This window comes from Bison bison, unplaced genomic scaffold (assembly GCF_000754665.1).
Source record: "Bison bison bison isolate TAMUID 2011002044 unplaced genomic scaffold, Bison_UMD1.0 scf7180017864290, whole genome shotgun sequence".
Lineage (NCBI taxonomy): Eukaryota > Metazoa > Chordata > Mammalia > Artiodactyla > Bovidae > Bison > Bison bison.
Window position 1 is genome coordinate 2,523,735 of NW_011494862.1, and position 21,753 is coordinate 2,545,487.

General features: G+C 42.3%; 1 protein-coding gene across 5 annotated transcripts in view; it reads left to right on the forward strand.

The window, feature by feature from the left end:
* Positions 1 to 219: 219 nt before the first annotated feature.
* Positions 220 to 21,753, forward strand: part of IL12RB2 (interleukin 12 receptor, beta 2) — an 87,181-nt gene continuing 65,647 nt past the window's right edge. For 3 of the 5 annotated variants that reach the window (XM_010850297.1, XM_010850299.1, XM_010850300.1), the window contains exons 1-4: positions 10,716 to 12,254; positions 13,765 to 14,052; positions 19,034 to 19,148; positions 21,119 to 21,303. In XM_010850297.1, the coding sequence (XP_010848599.1) occupies positions 12,179 to 12,254; positions 13,765 to 14,052; positions 19,034 to 19,148; positions 21,119 to 21,303 (664 nt within the window). In that variant the 5' untranslated portion in view covers positions 10,716 to 12,178. Of the gene's footprint in view, positions 295 to 10,715; positions 12,255 to 13,764; positions 14,053 to 19,033; positions 19,149 to 21,118; positions 21,304 to 21,753 lie in introns of those variants that run through there. The other 2 variants (XM_010850298.1, XM_010850301.1) reach the window with 2 other exon arrangements.

Sequence of the window (21,753 nt, forward strand, 5' to 3'; positions counted from 1 at the left end):
TGGGACACACGGACACAGCTCGCCGGGAGGAACCCGGCCGGCTTCCACCGCTGACCGCGCAGTTGCCTTCCCTCAGCCGAAGGTCCCAGCCACCGCCACTGCCCGGGCCCCGCCCGCCTCACGTCCCCGCGCGCCCCAGCGCTGGAGCACCCACACCCGGGCTGGCGGCGGGGTAGGCGCCGGCACCGGGACGCCGGGAGCGCACTCGGCCGGCGCGGCACGTGCGCCCCACAGCACCCCGTCCACCGGCTCCGTGCCGCCCCGCAGCGGAGCCGCGGGCAGGCGACGCGCGCGGTGAGTGACCGGGGCTGGGTGGGGTCGGGGCACCAGAGACCCCAGGGTTGCGTGCCTCGCTTCTCCCGTGGAGGGGGGTTAGGGGACGACCCCTTCTAACCAAGGTCCTGGCGGGCTATTCGCAGGAGGGTGCCGGGTTGGGGTAGGGGGTCAGATGGAGGGGAGGGGGCGCTCAGATTCATCCTCCACTGAGCTTGTTGAATGGGTGGGCGTGCTCAGTGGAGGATGCGCGGGTGGCTTGTGGAAAGGGCAGCGGGCACCCCTCTAGCCTTGGACAAGGCCCACGGGAGTGACTCGGGGCCCGAAAGCAGACCTTCTGTGATTAAGATATTGAGGAATCTTAACTTGGTCTTGCATAGGGGTGAATTCTCCTTTTCTCCGCACTTGTCTGGGGCCTCTGTAGACCCAAAGTCCCCACCTGGCCAGTCACTAGCAGAATGCTTTGGGACCAGCCGCCTGGCCAGACTCTTCTCTCATCTGAGATGTCTCTTTAGGGAGGCCCTTTTCACCTGGTTGAAGGGCACTAAATAAAAGCTTTGAAAAAGATTATGTATCCCTATGATTAGATCTCAGTTTTATGAACAGCAATCCAAACCCATGCAAAGAGTTTTTTCCATGGTATAGTCTAAAGAACAGGGCAAAATTAGACTTTAGCCTTTTTTAAAACTCTAAAGGTGTGTTATAATCCCTTCCGTGTATGTCCCATGTGAATAAAAATCATTGAGCACTTACTATGTACTTGGCCCTTGGGTATCATTGTTATACTGTGTAACTCTTTAAAAACCCAGTGAACCAGTTATAAGTATTCCCATTTTACAGATGTGGAAACTTTCACACAGATAGTGGGTTACAGATTTCTGGCTCCAGACTCTGTGCTTCTTGCCTTTGCACCTCTGACTCAGAACATTATATCCACTTCCACTTGGTAAACAAACATTAGATTCAAGTTCCCATTAGCAACGAATGGTACAGTGCCCTATTTCTGTGGCCAGCATATAACTAAAAGGACCTTAGTGGCTGAGAGCTGACACTCTTCCCCTCCATTTTTATATGAAATTCTCAACTCATTACTGTCACTTTCTTGAGCACAGAAGACTGGTAAAGAATTTGCAACATTCTTTTATCATGTATCATGTTTTTTGAATGTCATGATGCTTACATAAATCCCCAAATTTTAGCAAGCGTAGACTCTGATGCTGGGAGGGATTGGGGGCAGGAGGAGAAGGGATGACAGAGGATGAGATGGCTGGATGGCATCACTGACTCAATGGACACGAGTCTCAGTGAACTCTGGGAGTTGGTGATGGACAGGGAGGCCTGGTGTGCTGTGATTCATGGGGTCGCAAACAGTCGGACACGACTGAGAGACTGATCTGATCTGAATCTTTCCTGCATTAGAATTGAGTTACAGTGTAGAAAAATTCTAAAGCACATATGAGATTTTTATGGGAGAAAAATCCTATAAATACAGTAGATGTTGTAGAAATGTAGAAATGTAGTCATTTCTCAATTGTGGACTTTTTGTTGTTGTTGTACCTGCTTTGTTCTTTGGCCAGTTATTTGTCATCTTTGCAATTACACTTGCAACACTGCTCTTAACTTCTGCATGTACATGTATGTAGGCTAAATCCCAAAGAAAGAAAGCCAAATCCCAACGAAGCCTTGTCCAATTTCCTTTGTCCTTGGAACATAGCGGTGCTCTTTGCTAATGGTAAAAATGTTTTTTAAGTATGTATTGAAAATCTGTTATGTTCAAGACATTGTGCTCATCATTGTCGGAGAAGGCAATGGCACCCCACTCCAGTACTCTTGCCTGGAAAATCCCATGGACGGGGGAGCCTGGTGGGCTGCCGTCTATGGGGTCACACAGAATCAGACACAACTGAAGTGACCTAGCAGCAGCAGCAGCAGCAGCAGCAGCTCATCGTTGTAATAAATATAAAGAAATGTAAGTCTCAGTTCCTGTCCTCAAGTTAAAACTGTGTGCATGCTCAGTCGCAAAGTTGTGCCTGACTCTTTTACGACCCTGGGGACTATAGCCCACCAGGCTCCTCTGTCCATGGGATTTCCCAGCCAAGAAAGCTGGAGTGGGTTGCCATTTCCTTCACTAGGGGATCTTCCCGACCCAGGGATTGAATCCGCACCTCCTGCATTGCAGATGGATTCTTTATGGCTGAGCCACTTTGTCATAAATGATAGGTGGCATAAAATCACCTTTTATGTAGCAGGAATAGTATCTAGTTTTAATCAAACTAATCCTTCAGTGGTAAGCCAGATAAATGGGCCAAGAGAGAGGTCAAAAAGCAAGACTGTCTAACTTGATTCTAACAATGTCCTTGATAAGTAAGTGATATTATCTTTTTTCTTATAATAAGAATAATAATGGATGATAATATTTACTGAGCTCTTGCTATATACCAGGCACTTTTGCTAAGAGCTTCTCATTTAACTCCCACAATAATCCTGTAAAGTAGGTGCTATTTTTATTTTATAATTGAGGAAACTCAAGCATGGAAGGTAGTTCTAATTTATCTAATTCTGAATTTACTTCTTGTTTTTCTTATTATTGTGATCAACTTGCAGATTTCTCCACTTGTAGAATAGAAATACCAATAGTTAACTATTTAGTAGGAAAGCAAATATTAAAAACTCTGCATTTTGGTAAATTGCTAAGTAAATGCCTATAAAAGATTATTAAGACTAGAATCTTAATTTACATCTCTTTTGCAGTAATATGCAGAAGAAAAGGAAAATATTAAGTAAAACATCAGGCAGAGATGCTGAAACATGAGGTTGTTAGTGCATACATTTGGGCTGAATTATTAGTTTATAGAAGAAGCCTTGAGGAGTATTGTATTGTTTAGTCCCCCCAGCCCCGACCCAGAGTGCCTCCAATGATATTAAGATAATTGTGAAATTCCTAGAAAACTATTAGAACAAAGTAATCATAATGTGTTTTAATGTTTTTAATGCCTCATAGCACTCAGGAAACACTCAGGGATTGATGTTACAAAACTTGCCAAGATGTTACAAGATCCAAGGATAAGCCTGCCACTCCCATGCCATTGCCCACAAATAGAGACTTCAAGGTTGAATGTGTCCAAGGAGAGACCTTTCCAATAAACTAATGAAGAAAAGTTAAGAGAGAGAGAGATTTAATTTTCTCAATAAATATGGATTGCCATTTTTCAAAGTTACTTGCAATGACACAAATAGAAGTGGAAAAACCAGGATGGCACCCAGCGCCAGGATGGTCCTCTGGCCCCACACACCATGCTGTTTTCAGAATACCATCCTCTCCAAGAAAAGATGGCTTCTTTTATTTATAACTCTTGAAGTATGCAGAGAGTGAAAATAGAGAAGGTTGGATTGTTGAAACTTAATTGAACAAGTGCCTTGAAAATTGTAGCCTTGTGGAGTTAAACGAAGAAATAAAAAACATTGCAAATAACACCAGTTGATTTGAAAGTACCTTGTGTTTTCAAGACTCCATCCATGTCATGTCTTATTCTTTTATTTCCTTTTTATTTCTCTATTGTAGGAGTGATTGTTCAATTTATAAGGCAGTTCACAGTACACATGATTCTGCAGTTGGGTCCTGATAAGATTCCCTAATAAGTTTTAAATGTAATTTGTTTACACACAACATGTCTGGAGCCTGCCTGTTATGTCCAGTGTGATATATCTGAAGTGGAAATGAAACAAATAGGACTGAGAAATAGAACATTCTAGAAAAATAGGAAAGAAGGGAGAAAAGCAAAGGAGATCTTTGTTAAGGCAAATGATTAAAAAAAATCATAAAGAGGGAAAGGAGAAAACACTCTGAAATTTAAAAAAAAGGGGGCGGAAGGAACCCTTGAATTCAAGAGAAGAAAGCAAAAGTAGAAAGTTCCTGTACATGGGTAAAATTAGGACTACAGATGCTTACTGGTGAGATAAGCCAAAGTTCAAGAGAGTGTCAGCAGCTGCATGAGAAAGAAAAACAGGTGTGTGTCCAATTTGGCTCATGTAATGGCGGTTGGAACTGTTGGTTAAAAAGAAGAAAAAGCAGAGGGGGTTGACATGGTTACTTTCCTTCCCCTTTAAGCCATCTGGCATTTCCAGGTGGCACAGTGATAAAGAATCTGCCTGAAGAAGCACAAGCTGGAATCAAGATTGCCGGGAGAAATATCAATAACCTCAGATATGCAGATGACACCACCCTTATGGCAGAAAGTGAAGAGGAACTAAAAAGCCTCTTGATGAAAGTGAAAGTGGAGAGTGAAAAAGTTGGCTTAAAGTTCAACATTCAGAAAATGAAGATCATGGCATCTGGTCCCATCACTTTATGGGAAATAGATGGGGAAACAGTGGAAACAGTGTCAGACTTTATTTTTGGGGACTCCAAAATCACTGCATATGGTGACTGCAGCCATGAAATTAAAAGACGCTTACTCCTTGGAAGAAAAGTTATGAGCAACCTAGACAGCATATTAAAAAGCAGAGACATTACTTTGCCAACAAAGGTCCATCTAGTTAAGGCTATGGTTTTTCCAGTGGTCATTATGGATGTGAGAGTTGGACTGTGAAGAAGGCTGAGTGCCGAAGAATTGATGCTTTTGAACTGTGGTGTTGAAGAAGACTCTTAAGAGTCCCATGGACTGCAAGGAGATCCAACCAGTCCATTCTGAAAGAGATCAGCCCTGGGATTTCTTTGGAAGGAATGATGCTGAAGCTGAAACTCCAGTACTTTGGCCACCTCATGCGAAGAGTTGACTCATTGGAAAAGACTCTGATGCTGGGAGGGATTGGGGGCAGGAGGAGAAAGAGACAACAGAGGATGAGATGGCTGGATGGCATCGCTGACTCGATGGACGTTGAGTCTGAGTGAACTCCGGGAGTTGGTGATGGACAGAGGCCTGGCGTGCTGCGATTCATGGGGTCTCAGGGTGTCGGACATGACTGAGCGACTAAACTGAACTGAACTGAATACAGAAGACTCAGAAGACATGGGTTTCATCCATGAATTGGAAAGATCCCCTGGAAGAGGAAATGACAATCCATTCCAGTATTATTGCCTGGGAAATCCCATGGATAGAGGAGCCTGGAGGGCTACAGTCCATTGGGTCACAGAGTCAGACACAGCTGACCGTACCTGCATTACACCATCTGACATGACATTATGAACGGGCTGATTTGATAATCTAGGACTTGTGGGCCAGGATTTGTCCATATTATGGCTTGTTAGACTTTTCAACAAATAGTAGTCTTAGAAGCAAAATGGAGATGATGCTTTGGGTAAGGAACTCTTTTTCATAACATCACTTGTGAAAGGCTTGAGGAGGAGAAGTTTGGCTCCAAAGGCTGAGTTTCAAGTTAGCTATTTGGTGGACTTTTCCTTTTCTATCCTTACAGTGGAATAGGTCATTAGAAATGGATACATATTGTGCATACACTAGGTTTTGTCATTTGATCTTTGTTTGAGGGAAGTAGGTGATTCAACCTTCTGAACACTAAAGCATTAGGCACTGTAAGTGCTTTACTAGATGGGTATCCTAAAGACTGGATGTAATGTGCAATGACCATAATAAGAGATCAACAAACAAATTCCTATTAGTACTAAGAGCATTGTTCATATTAGTTCTAGTTCTAGTTTTATGCTGCTACTATTGCTACTGATCAGAAGCAATTGCAGCTGCAAGAAGTAATGTTGGATTAGAAATTATAAGACCATCATTCTGATCTGGATTCTGCTATTAATGTGACCTTTGGCAAGTTGCTTCCTTTCTTTAGGGCTCAGTTTATCTACCTATAAAATGAGGAATGTAGAATATATGACTTCCAAAGTGTTGTCTTTATATGCTGATTTGCCACCAGTAAGACATAGGACCTGCCCATTACTTTGCCAGCAGAAGAGAAGGATTTTGTACCCTGCCTCAGCAAATCAACTGGGTAATTAATGGTCTGTATTTGTAAGGCAGACAGCCTTCATGCACATTCAAAACAATCACTTTCTTGTTCTGTGGTGGCCCAGACTCAAATGTCAGCTGTTGGGAGGGGAGGGGAGCAGTAGGGCATGGTTATTATTAGCTAATCTTTGAGGTTCCTTCTTCCTCTGAGTTCTTAAATTCTATGAAAGCCAGGGTTAAGATTAACTAACACATGACCTTTTACCTAGTCTAACAAAACATATAATTCAAGTACGTTGAAAGTCATAAGCGATTTAGAAAAGAAAGGCAAAACCTGGATCCAGAAGGAAATGGGGGAGCTAGTCTCAGTGGAGTGCCTACCCTGTGCTGGATATTCTTAGGAGTCCATGCCATGGACATATTCATCCTCCCAGTAACTTGGTCTACGTAGGTATCCCTGTACTCTTGGCATGAATGAGTAAATGGCACCCTGACAGTTAACAGCACACAGTGGAACTGAGACTCTCTAGCCTTTTTCTTTTCCACCATACCATGCTGCTCCTTGAGCTTACTATGGCACTACAGAAAAAAAGTAGTGTGGAAGTAGGAAGAGTTCCTGCCTACATGAAATTACCACCCTTGATGAGAGTTTTTCCTAGCCTAGTCAAATATGATTTTGAATATGCTTATTTTGTGCTTCTTCCTGGAGCAGTGGGGAAAGAAAGGCTCATGGAGGGGGAATTCTTTCTCTGCCCTCCTGCCAGTGACTGTATTTCTGGCTGGTCCCTGCCTCACTCACTGAGACGTTGTTTTCATTGTGTGGAAACTGTCACCACTTGAGTGATGAGTCAATGACAGCACACTTTGATTTTCTGATTCAAGACAGAGTTGTAGTTTTAATATCGACCCTCCAGGCAGACTGTATGAAGGATGTTTACAGTTGATAGAAGGTTTCATTTTATTGGAAGATACCTCATTTACTTGAAGGTCTTTGGGGTTGTTTCTTATAAATGAAGAAATTGTTTTACCTGGTCATTCAGAGAAAATAAGCATATTTGTGTTTGGATCAGTGTACTATGTAAACTCAAATCCTCTATTTTGCCTATTTCATATGTAGGTGTATATATATATATTTCATATACATATGTACATTTAAAAAATTCTTATTATAACCAACTAATATTTTACTATTCGGAGAATGTTATAACTTCATAAGTTGCAATGCACATTGAAAAATAATACACTGTGGACACCCTTTGCAGTTAGGAAGCAGAAACCTCTAATCCCTGTATATCTGTTCATTCAGTTATCTTCTAGTTCAATCCATTATTTCCTTTATGCCAGAATATTCCAAAGTTTAATGAAAACTAATTTTAAACTGAACTAAGATAGCTACAACAAAAGGTAGCAAAATGAGATGTAATGTAGTTTTAACGTACTGTAGTCATTTTAAACTAACTAGAAGCAAAAAACAGAAAAACCATTTAAATTTCATTCAGTTCAGCATGTGTCTTTTATTTTTGAACATCACTATCTGGATGTGGACAATGTTGGTCCTAAATACTTTTTTTTATTTTTTTGCTATGTGACATGACTCTTAGTTCCTCCACCAGGGATCAAATTGTGCCCCTTGCATTGGAAGGCTAGAGTCTTAACCACTGGACCACCAGGGAATTTGCCAGCACATGTCTTCTATGTGCCACAAACTGTGGCTTCTGCCCATGAGGAGCTTGCAAGATAATGGAAGAGACAGGCAGATACCTGAAGAAATTAGTTCTACTTACTATGGCAGGTGCTAAGATAGGAGGATGCCAGAATGATATGAAGATACAAGTAGTATACAAGATACAGTCTGACCAAAAGACATCAGTAAGGCTTGTAAGATCTGGCTACTTCTTTCCATCTCTGCTGCTATCCCTCTGGTCCACATCACCAGGATTGCCTACCTAGGTGTTCCCAGTTGGCTTCCTAACTGGTCCACTTGCTTCTACTCCAGCCTCCATACATGGAGCCAAGACTAGTTTTTCTGTTTGCTTTTGTATTTGTGTGTATGTTTTATATAATTCGTATCTTGTTTCTCCCTAACTAAAACCCAGCTAAATAAATAAAACCACTAATTATGCACAGTGGTTTCCCATTGATTGGAGAGTAAAATCCAGGCTCCTTTCCATGGCAAACAAATCCATGGCAGATCTGGCTCCTGCCTTATACAATTTCATTTCATATGACTCTGCACACAGTTACTTTCCCCAGCTACTCTGACCTTATTTCTGTGCCTCAACCATAGCAAGCCCGTTCCTCTGCCTTCAGGCTTTGCACTCAATATTTATTTTGCCAGGAAAAGTCTTTCTGAGCCTTCACCTGGCCTGTGCTGATCGCAGCTCAAGTTTCACCTCCTAGAAAGGCCTTCATTGTCCAGCTTCTCTGCTCCCCAGGGACTCTCTCCCCTTAGCCTCTCTTAATCTTTTGTTGTTATCTGAATGTATCTGTTTGTTATTTATTTACTTTTTGTCTACCTACTCCAAAATATTGGCTCCATGCAAGCTGAAACTCTGTCTTGTTCTCCACTCTCAAGTCCTTGGCACCTGGCAATTGCTAAATTCTTATTTATCGAGTAAATGACAGAATAAAAAGTGTCTGAGCTGAGTTGGGATACATGAGGAAGACTTAGGGAGTCCAAGAACAGTGGAAAGGTAGGAGAATACCATGAACAAAGACACAGAAGCATGAAGTGGCATGGGATGTGTGGGGGAACCAGGAGCAGCTCAGTGTTGCTAGGCAATAGTGTCAGTAGTGGAGGATGTAGCTGGTGATGACCACAGGAATTACCAGTCACAGAAGCCACTGAATGCTATGACCTTGGCCTTTATGATTTAGAGAGAGCTGAACTGTCAGATTTCAATTTAGGTCAGTGTTTTTCAGACATTTTAAACTGAGGCCCAGAGAATACATGTTATATTTTCTGCAAACTGAGATTCATCTCCAGAGTTCAGAGGCGACCATGTTTTTTGGCCCACAGCCCCTTTCTCCATCTTCAAAGGCAGCAGCCACAGTCCTCACATCATGGCTCTCTGACCAATTCTTCGCCCCCCTCATCCACTTTTAAGGACTCATACAATTAGATTGGGCCCTTGTGGGTGGCTCAGATAGTAAAGAATCTGCCGGCAATGTAGGAGATCTGGGTTCAGTCCCTGGGTCAGGAAGATCCCCTGGAGAAAGGAATGGCAACCCACTCCAGTATTCTTGCCTGGAGAATCCCATGGACAGAGGAGCCTGGTGGGCAACAGTCCATGGGGTCACAAAGAGTCAGACATGACTAAGAGACTAGCAGATTTTCACTTGGGTATCCAGGGTAATCACCGTACCTCAGGGTCCCTAACTTTAATCACATCTCCAAAATCCCTTTGTCATGTAACACAATGTATTTATTCACAGGTTCTGTGGATTAGAGCATGGACATCTTTGGTGGAGCACTATGCTCCACAGGGCCCACAGGGATGTTTATAGGGGATTTTCTGTAACTCATATTCCTTCCCCCCTCCCTCCCTCCTTCCCTTCTTTCTTTCAATGCTTATAAGGCCTTTCTTTTCCATGCCCAAGTGCTCACATACAGCAGCGAGCAAGACAGTCAATGTTCCAGCTCTTGTGGTGGCTTAAATTCTAACAGAAAGGTAGATGACTGATAAGCAATCAAAACAGGAGATTGTTTGATGATGTAAGTAAGGTGATGTGTAGAAAGGAACTGGGCAAGACCACTTTGGCTGAGTGGTCAGAGAGGGGCTCTCTGAGGAAGTGACACATGATCTGAGATCTGAAGGATGTAAGTCAGTCAGCCACTAAGAGCCAGGGGAAGAGGATTCTAGCAGAGGAAATGAAAAGTACAAGGTTCCCGGAGCAGCAGAGGGCATGTCTTGTTCAAGGAACAATCTGAAGGCCAATGTGAATGAAGCAGAACAGCAAGGCAAAAAAAAAAAAGAGCAAATCATGGTGGCAAGACAGGAGACGTGAAGCCAGCCAGTGGCTGAGAGAGTAATGTATGGTAATTTGGGATTTTTTTTCTAACAGCAGGGGGATCCACTGATGGGTTTTAAATAGAGATGATACCAAGCAGGGAACATAATCCAATTTATGTTTCTAAGGTAGTCAGCTATGTGAAAATGACTTAGAAAGGGGCAGGGATGGACTAGAGAGACACATTAAGGAGCTCCTGCAGTCATCTGGCGGGGAGATGACAACTGAGGTTTGGACTGGGGTGAGGACGGTGAAAGGACTGATCTGTGATATATTCAGGAGGTAAAATTGACAGGACTTAACGGAGAAGGCAATGGCACCCCACTCCAGTACTCTTGCCTGGAAAATCCCATGGATGGAGGAGCCTGGAAGGCTGCAGTCCATGGGGTCGTTGAGGGTCGGACACAACTGAGTGACTTCACTTTCACTTTTCACTTTCATGCATTGGAGAAGAAAATGGCAACCCACTCCAGTGTTCTTGCCTGGAGAATCCCAGGGACGGGGGAGCCTGGTGGGCTCCCGTCTACGGGGTTGCACAGAGTCGGACACGACTAAAGTGATTTAGCAGTAGCAATGGTGATTTGGCTGTGGGGTATGAGAGGGTGCAATGAAGAAGGACAGCTAGGTTCTTTTTAGCAATTCACAGGATAAAAATTTTATTCACGGAGGTAGAAAGGGCTAGAGAAAGAACCAGTTTGGAGAAAGGAGACCAAAGTTCAATTTGAACATGTTAATATGGAGTAGTCACATCTGAGAAGTGATGCCAAGGAGACAGACATAGGAGACTGGCACTCAGTGCAGTGTCTGAGCTGAAGATAAGTATCTGAGAGTCTAGCTTACAGATGGTGTTGAGAGCCAAGAGACCAGATGAAACCCCTCAGGAAAGAGTAGAAATAGAGAAAAAGAAAATGTCTTGAGTGCTGAGGTCCTCCAAGACTTTCAAGTCAGGAGAAAAAGGATGAGCCACCAGAAAAGGCTATTGAAAAGATGCTAAATACAGGAGTCAAAAAAGCTAGGGGATAGTTTCCAGGAAGCCAGCTAGAGCAGGACTGTAGTATCTCTAGCACTGAACACCGCACCTGGCAGATGAAAGGTAACCATCACTGTTGAATGAATAAGTGAACTTTTCTGAGGCTCTCCAGTGGTATTCTGGCACATTTCTGGGCATGGGAATAAGAGGTGGACATTGGCTGGTTGCCAACAGCCCAGCATCACACAGCTTTTCAGCCTGCTTCTTGAATTTCTGGCCCACTTTTGATAGAATTTAGAGAATTTGCTAGAGCCATTCCTTAGGTTTATATTTGGAAACAAACAGAAATCACCAACTTGCATTTTCCAAATCATTTAAGATAAAAATATTCAGTAAACTAAATAAATAATGAATAAACAAGCAAACAAGTAAAAATGAACTTATGGAAAACCCAAACAGCCCCCTTGGAACCCTTGGAATTCTTTTCTTACTGCCAAGAAAATCAGTCTTTTACTGAGTTCTGGAGTGTGTGGGGTAGTAGTGGTTATGAACCACTTTTTAATCTCCTGTTACTTCCAGGAGCACATGACTAGATCAGAAATTCTCACTACTCTTGGAATTTTAACACTAGTACATTTGACTCTGATGACGCAGACTTGTTTGGAAGGAAAAAGCTTTGGGTGAGACTGAATCTCAGATTAAGTAACTTGCCCATAGGCTCAAAGTATTTAAACCCAGTTCTAAAGGACTCCATAGGTCAGATCTCTTCGCTTACTCTTTGCTGACCCCAAGAAGCTTAAATGACATGAGGGTTAGAGGTGGCTAAGATTTTTAGTTTATTGGTTTTAAACATCATTTTTTAGAAAGTCTCTTAACAACACAGAGTAAATTAAAGGAGCATTTTAAGCCCTCTGAACTGTTTTGGTTGTGGTATTTTCTGAATGTATTTAACATGAATGAATTTGTCTTCTTTTACAAGGAAACATACAGAGGTGTATTCCAGAATTGACTGTTCATGGCACATACAGTTGGCGGGTGCTCACTGGCACTTATTTTTATCATCATGTTGCTGTTAGTTAAGGCAAAAATAGGTAAGATATTTCTGTAATCTAATCTTCAGAGGAATTTTTGATTTAAATTATCAGTTACAGATGAAATATGCATTTGCGGTAAATGTTCTGATAGTTGGTCTTTTTAAAGCAATCGGTCAAGTTTAAGTGGATAAGTTTGGTTCTAAGTATGTTACTAATATGTATTTTATTTCATTATATTAATGATTGAAACTCCAGTGATATCTTTTCCTCTTAAGAAAGTGACTAGGTAACCAGGCTAGGAATCATGAATGGATGTTTTAAAAATCATGAATGAATTTTAACAAAGAGTATTCATGGATGGATTCAGCTCTGCTAAAAAAGAAAATAATGGCTGTCATTTTCTTTGCTTTTTTTATTGGCATCTTATTTTTTACTTTCTAACCCATTAGGATCAAAGAAACAAAAAACAAACATAAAAGTAAGAGAGAGAAAAGAGATTTATTTCTGAAAATAAAAATGGAAACTTTTCATTTAAAATAAATATTTAATATTTCCTTTATTTGACTTAAGTAACTTTTTACCAATTTGTTTATGGTAGTTGATCCAAGCAATTTTACAATTAACAAAAAAAGACTTTCAGTGGAGACTTTATATCATATCTAAAAATTCAGGGTGGATCTATAAGGGGTTTTTTTTCATCAGCAGTTACTGAATACTACCAAAACTGCTAATTCGCAATTAGCTGTTGTATTTACATATACAGAACCACCTGGAGAGTAAGAATGATCTCTCTTTAAGAGTTTATTGTGGGATCTGGCATAAGGAAAATAATATGGAGAACTCTTTTTAAAAGAAAAATACTTTTGTGTACTTTAGTATTAGCCGTATTGGGAGTGGTTCATCCTACCTAGGGTCTTACATCTTGGAGGAATACCATAGTAAGACCTAATTTCCATCCCTGATTCCCACTACAAACATACCAGAGCCCCTAAATATTTTCTGTTTATTATAAAATAATGCTATGGATTACACATACTTTATACCCCTAATATAGCAAGAGAGGGGATTATTCCCAAATGTGCCCTTTAACATTTGTAGTAGCCTTTTAAGCATTTGTGATAGCTTTTTAATCATTTTGGTATGAGTATTGAAGTAAGTGTTATAAGTCATAAAAGGGCAGGGAAACAAATGTGATTTATTCTGGGAAGTACTTTTTTGTAGTTTGGTGAATAATTTGCATATAAGAGAGATTGGTTTTTCCTAGAACTGTGTTCCTGAATGTCCTTCCAACCCTATTTTCTCACCACTTTCCTATTTATAGTTCTGGTTATAGTATTACTGTTTTGAAAAGAATGTATACTTTAATTCAGATACAGTTAGACTTTAATATAGTTGCCTTCTGTCCTCACTGTGCTTCATCAATAGAGCCAGAGCAACGTAGCTTATGTGTATTTCCATGATTTGATAGGGTTTGTTTTATCCAGCTTTGGGAAATTTACACAGACCTTCCAACTGATATAGGTTTCTTATGTGCCGACTCATCTTTTGCGTTTGTATCTTGCTGCAGATGTGTGCAAGAGAGGGGATGTGACTGTGCAGCCGTCCCATGTCATTTCATTAGGATCAGCTGTCAACATTTCCTGCTCTTTGAAGCCCAAACAAGGCTGCTTGCCATCCTCCAGTTTCAACAAGTTAATCCTCTACAAGTTCGACAGAAGAATTTATGTTCAGCATGGTCACTCCCTCAGTTCTCAAGTCAAAGGTCTTCCCCTGGGCACAACCCTGTTTGTCTGCAAGCTGGCCTGCAGCAGCAGTGACGAGATTCGAATATGTGGGGCAGAGATCTCCGTCGGGGGTGAGTAGTCCATCCTGAGTTCCCGAAGACTGGTGATCTTCTGGTATTTGGCATGTATTAAGCAGAAATCCAAATAGAGGACAGTGTTCTTTCTTCTCCCACTTTAAGGATATATTTAATCTTCCTAGTAACATGAGCACCTCAATGTGTTAAGTCCAGAAATCAACAGAACTGGGATCTCATTTAGTAAATCTCTCCTTTCCTCTCTTCTCTTCTCTTCACCTTTCCTCTTCTCCCCTCTCCTTTCTATCCTTCCCCTCCCCCCACCCCTTTCTCTCCTCTTTTTGGCCATTAAGACCATTTACCTGTTGCCCTTGGACTCCAAAATCAGGAAAAAGGCTTTCTGCATCTGAATCTACATGCCTTCTTGACTTACAAGAGTTTTTTCAAAGCCACAGCCTCCTAAAAAGAAGAGATGTCTCTCGACTTGTGCAGTCCAGGCTGATACACAAGGCTGAACACTTCTCCCCTCTCTGACTTAATGTAAAAAAAAAAAATAGTTCTTCCATCCACTTCACTCCTGACCACTGATTATTATACTGAGCAGACATTAAGAGAGAACGATCATCATACTTAGTATCTTTCCCTGGGTTTTCTAGAAAGCTGCCTGAGACAAAACTGATGTGCTAAGACTTCAGAATGGGAGAGGAGTTGTCTGGTTCCAGGGAAGCAAGAGTAAGGGAGTGAACCAGGGAAAAAGTGGAGCAGACATGAGGTGGTTAAGTTACTGACCTGGCCACGGCATCACCAGAAGATACAGCTGGTTGCTTGGTAACTAGGGACATCCCCAGAAAGAACATATGGCAATAGAGTGACAGGTGAAAGAGAGAACTATCTGGTTTAGGTCAAAGTTCACCCACAGAGCACCAACTCCCCCGCACTGCTAGCTTGCACTATGGGTCTCTCCATGCCGCCGCCAGGGGTAAGAACTAAGATGTCAGAGTTGGCGTCTGCAACCTGAGCCACAGTGCACAGGGTGAGCCAGCAGCACACCTTCCTGCAGCTTGCAGTCTGCAGCCGTGAAGGCCCAGCCTTGCAAGCCAGTGAACACGCAAAGGCCCTGAGCCATCCCAGGGCACGCTGTGCCTCTCTGGTTCCCGGGAAGCTCCAAACTGGCAGGTGAGAGGTGTGTGGAAAGTTGGAAGAATTGCTGCTGCAGGCTGGCTGACTAAGATGCACGGACAGGGTCCCTGTCATAACGAGAGTGGTACAGAGCTCAGTGTGACTTATCAGGAAAGATAGGAGCCTCTTTGTGACCTGTAACAGCAGCTCCCAACCTTTTTGATGCCAGGGGCCAGTTTCACAGAGGACAGTTTTTCCACGACCATGGTAGGGGGCTGGTTTCAGGATGATTCAAAAACATTGCATTTACTACGCACTTTATTTCTATCATTATTACATCAGCTCTACCTCCGAGCATCAGGCATTAGATCCTGGAGACTGAGGATCCCTGATCTATAAGGACATGGTTGGTGCCAGGCAGTAATTCTTAGAGGGCCACCACAAGAATTGAGCAGAACACCAAGCATATCTAAGCAAATCATTCGGGGTGTGGAGGCATAAACTAGGTCTCATACCCCTCTTCCAGCACAGGGACTCCTGTTCACAGCTCTGATGGGTTATGTACACTCAGTCCTGACAGCCTGTGATGTAGTAAAAGGAGCATGGGCTTTGAATCCCAACCCAGCCACTAGCAGTGGACTCAGACAGTTTCAGTTCTCTCAGCCTCAGTTTCTCCATCTGTGTGATGAAGATACTAACACCTACCTCCTAAGATGGTTGTGGTGATTAGATGACACCTTGGATGCAAAGTGCTTAACCTAGCACCAGGTACATGCTGCTGCTGCTAAGTCACTTCAGTCGTGTCCGACTCTGCGCAACCCCATAGACGGCAGCCCATGAGGCTCCCCCATCCCTGGGATTCTCCAGGCAAGAACACTGGAGTGGGTTGCCATTTCCTTCTCCAACACATGAAAGTGAAGTTGCTCAGTTGTGTCCGACTTTTAGCGACCCCATGGACTTCAGCCTACCAGGCTCCTCTGTCCATGGGATTTTCCAGGCAAGAGTACTGGAGTGGGGTGCCATTGCCTTCTCCGACCAGGTACATAGTGATAGTGATAGTGAAGTTGCTCAGTCGTGTCCGACTCTTTGCAACCCCATGGACAGTAGCCAACCAGGCTCCTTCGTCCATGGGATTTTCCAGGCAAGAATACTGGAGTGGGTTGCCGTTTCCTTCTCCAGGGGATCTTCCCAACCCAGGGATCAAACCTGGGTCTCCCACATTGTAGGCAAACGCTTTACCATCTGAGCCGCCAGGGAAGCCAACCAGGTACATAGGAGGCACTTAAGTGATGAGCACTAGGTTTGCAGTTCCTTTGGTCTTACTCTTTTCTTCATGTATGTAGAATGCTGAATGGCTGAGCATGTTTTGCTTGAGAAGAAATAAAGTATTGGTTATAGGCAAAATGAAATTTTTTCTTAAAAACACCATTTGTCCTCACCTCCCTTATCTTTCAAACACCTGAATATTTTATCCAGGTAATTCACCGTCTTATAGACCAACATACTATATTAGTATCAGATATTCTCAGCCCCGTGGTGTCAGGTCCAACTGTTCACAGTGCTGCAGGTGGGTTTTTTAGGGAGCCAACAATGGCCTTGGAAGTCAGTATCTTTGCAGATGTCCTTAAGGCATTCCATTCCATTTCCTATCCTTGCTCAGATGCATGAAAGTGCCACAGCCCCACTCATCCAGAGGTTGTGCATGCACCTGTGGCAACTGAGAGCATCAGGAGATCTATGGAGATCGTAAGGCACATCTGCCCCGGTGTAGCTCAGTTGGGCAGCGATGCTGGAATGTTGCTTGTGCAGCGTGCTCAGGTGATAACCACACCATTAAATGGCTGCTCTTTGAACAAGTTTAGCACTTTTGAGGTAAAGAATTGACTGGAAGCAACACCTTTTTCTGAGTATGACTAGTCATTCCAAGAAAAGACACAATGAATGTTGGTTTCACCTGGTGCAGTGAGTTTAATTCTATCTGGTGATGGACTGAGCAGCCCATTTTCTCTTTTGTGATAAGTGGTAGTCCAGAGTAACATTGCATACCCCAAGTAGACATGTCATAAAAGTGACTGGTTCTTCAGGATTGGGAATGGGTAGATGGCCTTGAAGCCTCTTCTTTCTGGCCCCGTTCTGGGCTTGTGCTGCTTTGCTGCTCAGAGCTCATCCAGATTGTTCAGTAACTAAACAACCAGGGCTCTACTTAACCTCAGAGGATTGGGCCACAACTTATTTGGACAACCTAGGAAATAAATGAAAGACAGTAGATGATACTTAGTTGTTTTCAATATATGCTTAGCTGTTGATACTTCTGAACGCTATTTTTTAAGACTTTATTTCATATAGTAAGTAGGGCTTTAAAAAATAATAAGAATACACATAACAATGCAAATAATATTTACATAATACAAATAATAATTACATGGTAAACAATTTTCACTTCAGAGGCTTTGATTTCTGACGTTTTCTTAGCTTCAGCTATTATACATTTATATTGAAGAGAATTAGGTCTGGTTTATCCTGGGACAGACAGTCTCTGCTCAAACCATGTCCCAGCCTGAAGTAGACACCTTGATTTCATGGTCCAGGGAACTCACATTTAATAAGTTGATTTGATTTTGAGTAAAAGCTATGGTCTTTAAAATGAGAGGTGCTGCAAACTTTTAGGAGTAAAGGTGAAAGTGAGACTAACTTTTTCATTATGCAAAAGTGTCAGGTATATTATCTCTATCTCATTTGGTCATCAGAAGACCCTATGAAGCACTGAGAAATGATGGTGGTTTGTACACATGTATTTACTTTCATTCCCCCTGAAATAAAGCCAAGATGCAGTAAAGAAAGTTTTCTAGAGGCACAAACCCTAAAGGACAAAAAGAATGAGAGGGGAGACACAGCAACACAGTTTTGGAAGCTGGAAAGCAGGTGGACCAGCAATCACCAGCTTGGCCTATAGCTGGCAGTGAGAAATGTCAAGATGTGACCTGATTTAATGCAGAAGCTCCCACCCTAGACAAACAGAAATTGATGATACCATGTACTGCTGTGAGTAAGAGTAGCAGTGGGGATTAAAGTTCTGTCTTTGACTATGAAGTGGCTTCATTTAAAAATACACACCTTATGATAGAAAGGGCCATGCCTACCTTGTACACTTCTGCATTTCCACACCTAATGCTGCCTGGTCCATGGAAGGTTTTCAATGTCTGTGTACATAAAGAATTAATTTATAAATATTCATTAAGTGCTTCAGGTGATGCTACAGAAATTAGATTTAGGTGGTACATCCCAGGAAGACATGACTAGGGCCAATGGATAGATGTGCCTTGGCAATAAATTTCAAGTCAATGGAGAAAGAAAGACCCTAATTTTTATAAGTTTCTAGTATTTGAATGAGCTTCATTCTAAAAACGTAAACTCATCATCACCCAGGGTATTGGAACTAGCACTGAATGTTCACTTGTCAGGGAAAATAGTAGAATATGATGGTGAAAGGCTTGAACTCAAGTCAGCCACTCCTGGGCTGGAGCCCTGATTCCATCACTTCATAGTTTTGTAATGTTGGGCAAGATACTTCATCTTTCAGTGTCCTCTTTGATAAAATGAAGATAATAATAGTATGTACTTGATGTAGCTGCTATAATGTCCAATTGAGAAAACCACTCATAAAATACTTAGTGTAGACTTGGCATATAGTAAGAGTAAGTGTTTGATCCATATCCATTATTATTACAATTGTTATTAGAACAAATTCATGCCTAGGAGGCACATTTGAATGTGATGGGATTTGAAATAGCTCCCAGCTCATCTGGGTATGGGAGACATAGGGGAAGTATTGTTATCTTGTTGGCAAATAACAATAATGTAATTGAAATATCACACGTGTGCTGATTAAAATAGGTAGTTCTATTCTTTTTTTAAAAAGTTGTTCCAGAACAGCCTCGAAACTTATCTTGTGTACAGAAGGGAGAACGTGGAACTGTGACCTGCACCTGGCACAGAGGGCGAGACACCCACCTGTACACTGCATACACTTTACAGTGAGTAAGACTGTATTTGCAGCTTTTTGATAGGTCTTCTCTTATATGACATCTAGAAGTATCTAACAGTGATAATTTTACTGAGAGGAGAAGCAGTAAACACCTCCAGATACTTAGATACTTAAAAAAAAAATTCTAGTGTTCATCAGGTAAAACTGGTTCATTCATCTAAAAGTGTGAGAACTTATGTCTTAGGCCTGAGGACTGACTCAGATCTCTTCAGGGCATCCAAGGCCCACGTTATGGATACTCTGCCCTGCTGTATAGGGTTAAACTGGCTTCTCTCTAGGGTTAAACTTCTCTCTTTTGCAGTTGTGGAATCTTAGGTCATGGTTTATAAATAGACTCTTTTTTGTGGTAGCTTTCCATTAGCCCTGGAGGATTTTCTTTTTAAAGCACCTTTTAAAAGACACTTGCTCCTTGGAAGAAAAGCTATGACCAACCTATACAGTGTATGAAAAAGCAGAGACATTACTTTGCCAACAAAGGTCCACATTGTCAAAGCTATGGTTTTTCCAGTAGTCATGTAAAGATGTGAGAGTTGGACCATAAAGAAGGTGGAGCACTAAAAACTTGATGCTTTTGAATTGCGGTGCTGGAGAAGACTCTTGAGAGTCCCTTGGACAGCAAGGAGATCAAGCCAGTCAATATTCATTGGAAGGACTGATGCTTAAGCTGAAACTCCAATACTTTGGCCACCCGATGCGAAGAGCCAACTCTCTAGAAAATACCCTGATGTTGGGAAAGATTGAGACAGAAGGAGAAGGGGGCAACAGAGGATCATATGGTTGGATGGTATCACTGACTCAATTGACATGAGTTTGAGCATACTCTGGGAGATAGTAAAGGACAGGAAAGCCTGGCATGCTTCAGTCCATCGGGGTCACAAAGAGTTGGACATGACTTAGTGACTGAACAACAGCAACAATCTGACCTGAGCGTTTACAAAAAGAGAGAGTCTGGGAAATTCTTTCCCTTGGAATTAATTCTGTAATCCCATCCAGAGATCTAGCTGTGGGGCTGTGACTAAGTGAGAAGGAGATAGGGGAAAGGAAGTGGGGCCTAGGATTCTGATCTGTACTTGGATCTGGCACTTCTGTGAAGTAAATGCCAAGGTGGCCATAGATCCTCTGGATGATTGACTCTGTCCTAAGGAGTGAACAGGTCGGCCACGATTTAGGGATTCAAGGCTTTCCTGATGATTCAGTGGATACAGAATCTGCCTACCAGTGCCGGAGACACAGGTTCGATCCCTGGTCCAGGAAGATCCCACATGTCTCAGAGCAACTAAGCCCATGTGCCACAACTATTGAGTTTGTGCTCTAGAGCCCATGAGCTGCAACTACTGAGGCCACATGCCACAGCTATGGAAGCCGCACACCCTAGAGCCTGTGCTCTGCAACAAGAGAAGCCACTGCAATGAGAAGCCTGCATACTGCAACAAAGAGTAGCCCTCGCTCACTGTAACTAGAGAAAGTCTGCATGCAGCCACAAGGACCCAGCACAAACAAAAATAAATAAAATTATTAAAAAAAAAAAAAAAAGAATTCACCTGCCAAGCAGGAGATGCAGGTTTGATACCTGGGTCAGGAAGATCCCCTGGAGGAGGAAATGGCAACCCACTCTAGTATTCTTGCTGGGAAAATCTCATGGACAGAGGAGCCTGGCAGGCTGCAGTCCGTGGAGTCACGAAAAGTCGGAGATGACTGAAGCGACTGGGCATGCATGCACGCAGTGTAGAGATCATTACTCATCCATATGAATGTCAAGCATTTCAGTCCTATCAAAAAAAAAAAAAAAAAGAGGGGTGAACTGTGGTCCTATGACTGCAGAATACAGTATTCCCATAGTATAACCCCTAATAAAACATGTCAAGAATTTTAGATACTTGAACATTTTGTTTCTTTGTGCTAAAAAGAGGCAATAGTACATAAATTGTCTTGCTAAACACAAGCATCTTTCATTTACAGGTTAAATGGACCAAAAAATTTAACTTGGCAAAAGCAATGTAATGATCACTATTGTGATCATTTGGACCTTGGAATCAACCTAACCCCTGAATCACTTGAATCTAGTTACACAGTCAAGGTTACTGCTATCAATAGTCTTGGGAGTGCTTCTTCATTTCCATTCTCATTCACATTGCTGGACATAGGTATGTATAATTTCACTTTTTTAGGTGTCGATCTTAGCCTGTGAACATTATTTTTAGAATCACTTGTGTGATGGTTTCAAAAGGGAGAGTGGTTCGTGGAGAGTGGCCAGTAGGCATTGACAAAGGATAGATGTGTCTTTGATGTAAGTAAAAGGATGTAGGTCTCAAACGAGAGACATGGTTGTACAAAATGGAATATGCGACATTATTCTCTGTGTTGGAGAAATAAGAGCCCACTGGTTTCAGATCCCATGAAGGCATAGGCTGCCAGTGATCCTTTCTGAGTGAGGAGAGGGTCATGTGAGGTTGTTCAAGAAGCTCCGTGTAAGCCCTTCATGGTGGAGGTGTCTTTTCAGGGTCACAGCTACTCCATTGTTCTAAGATAAGGCTGCGTGTGGGCCTGCAGGGCTGAAGCAGCCAGGTGCAAACTATAAATAAAGTGTATCGATG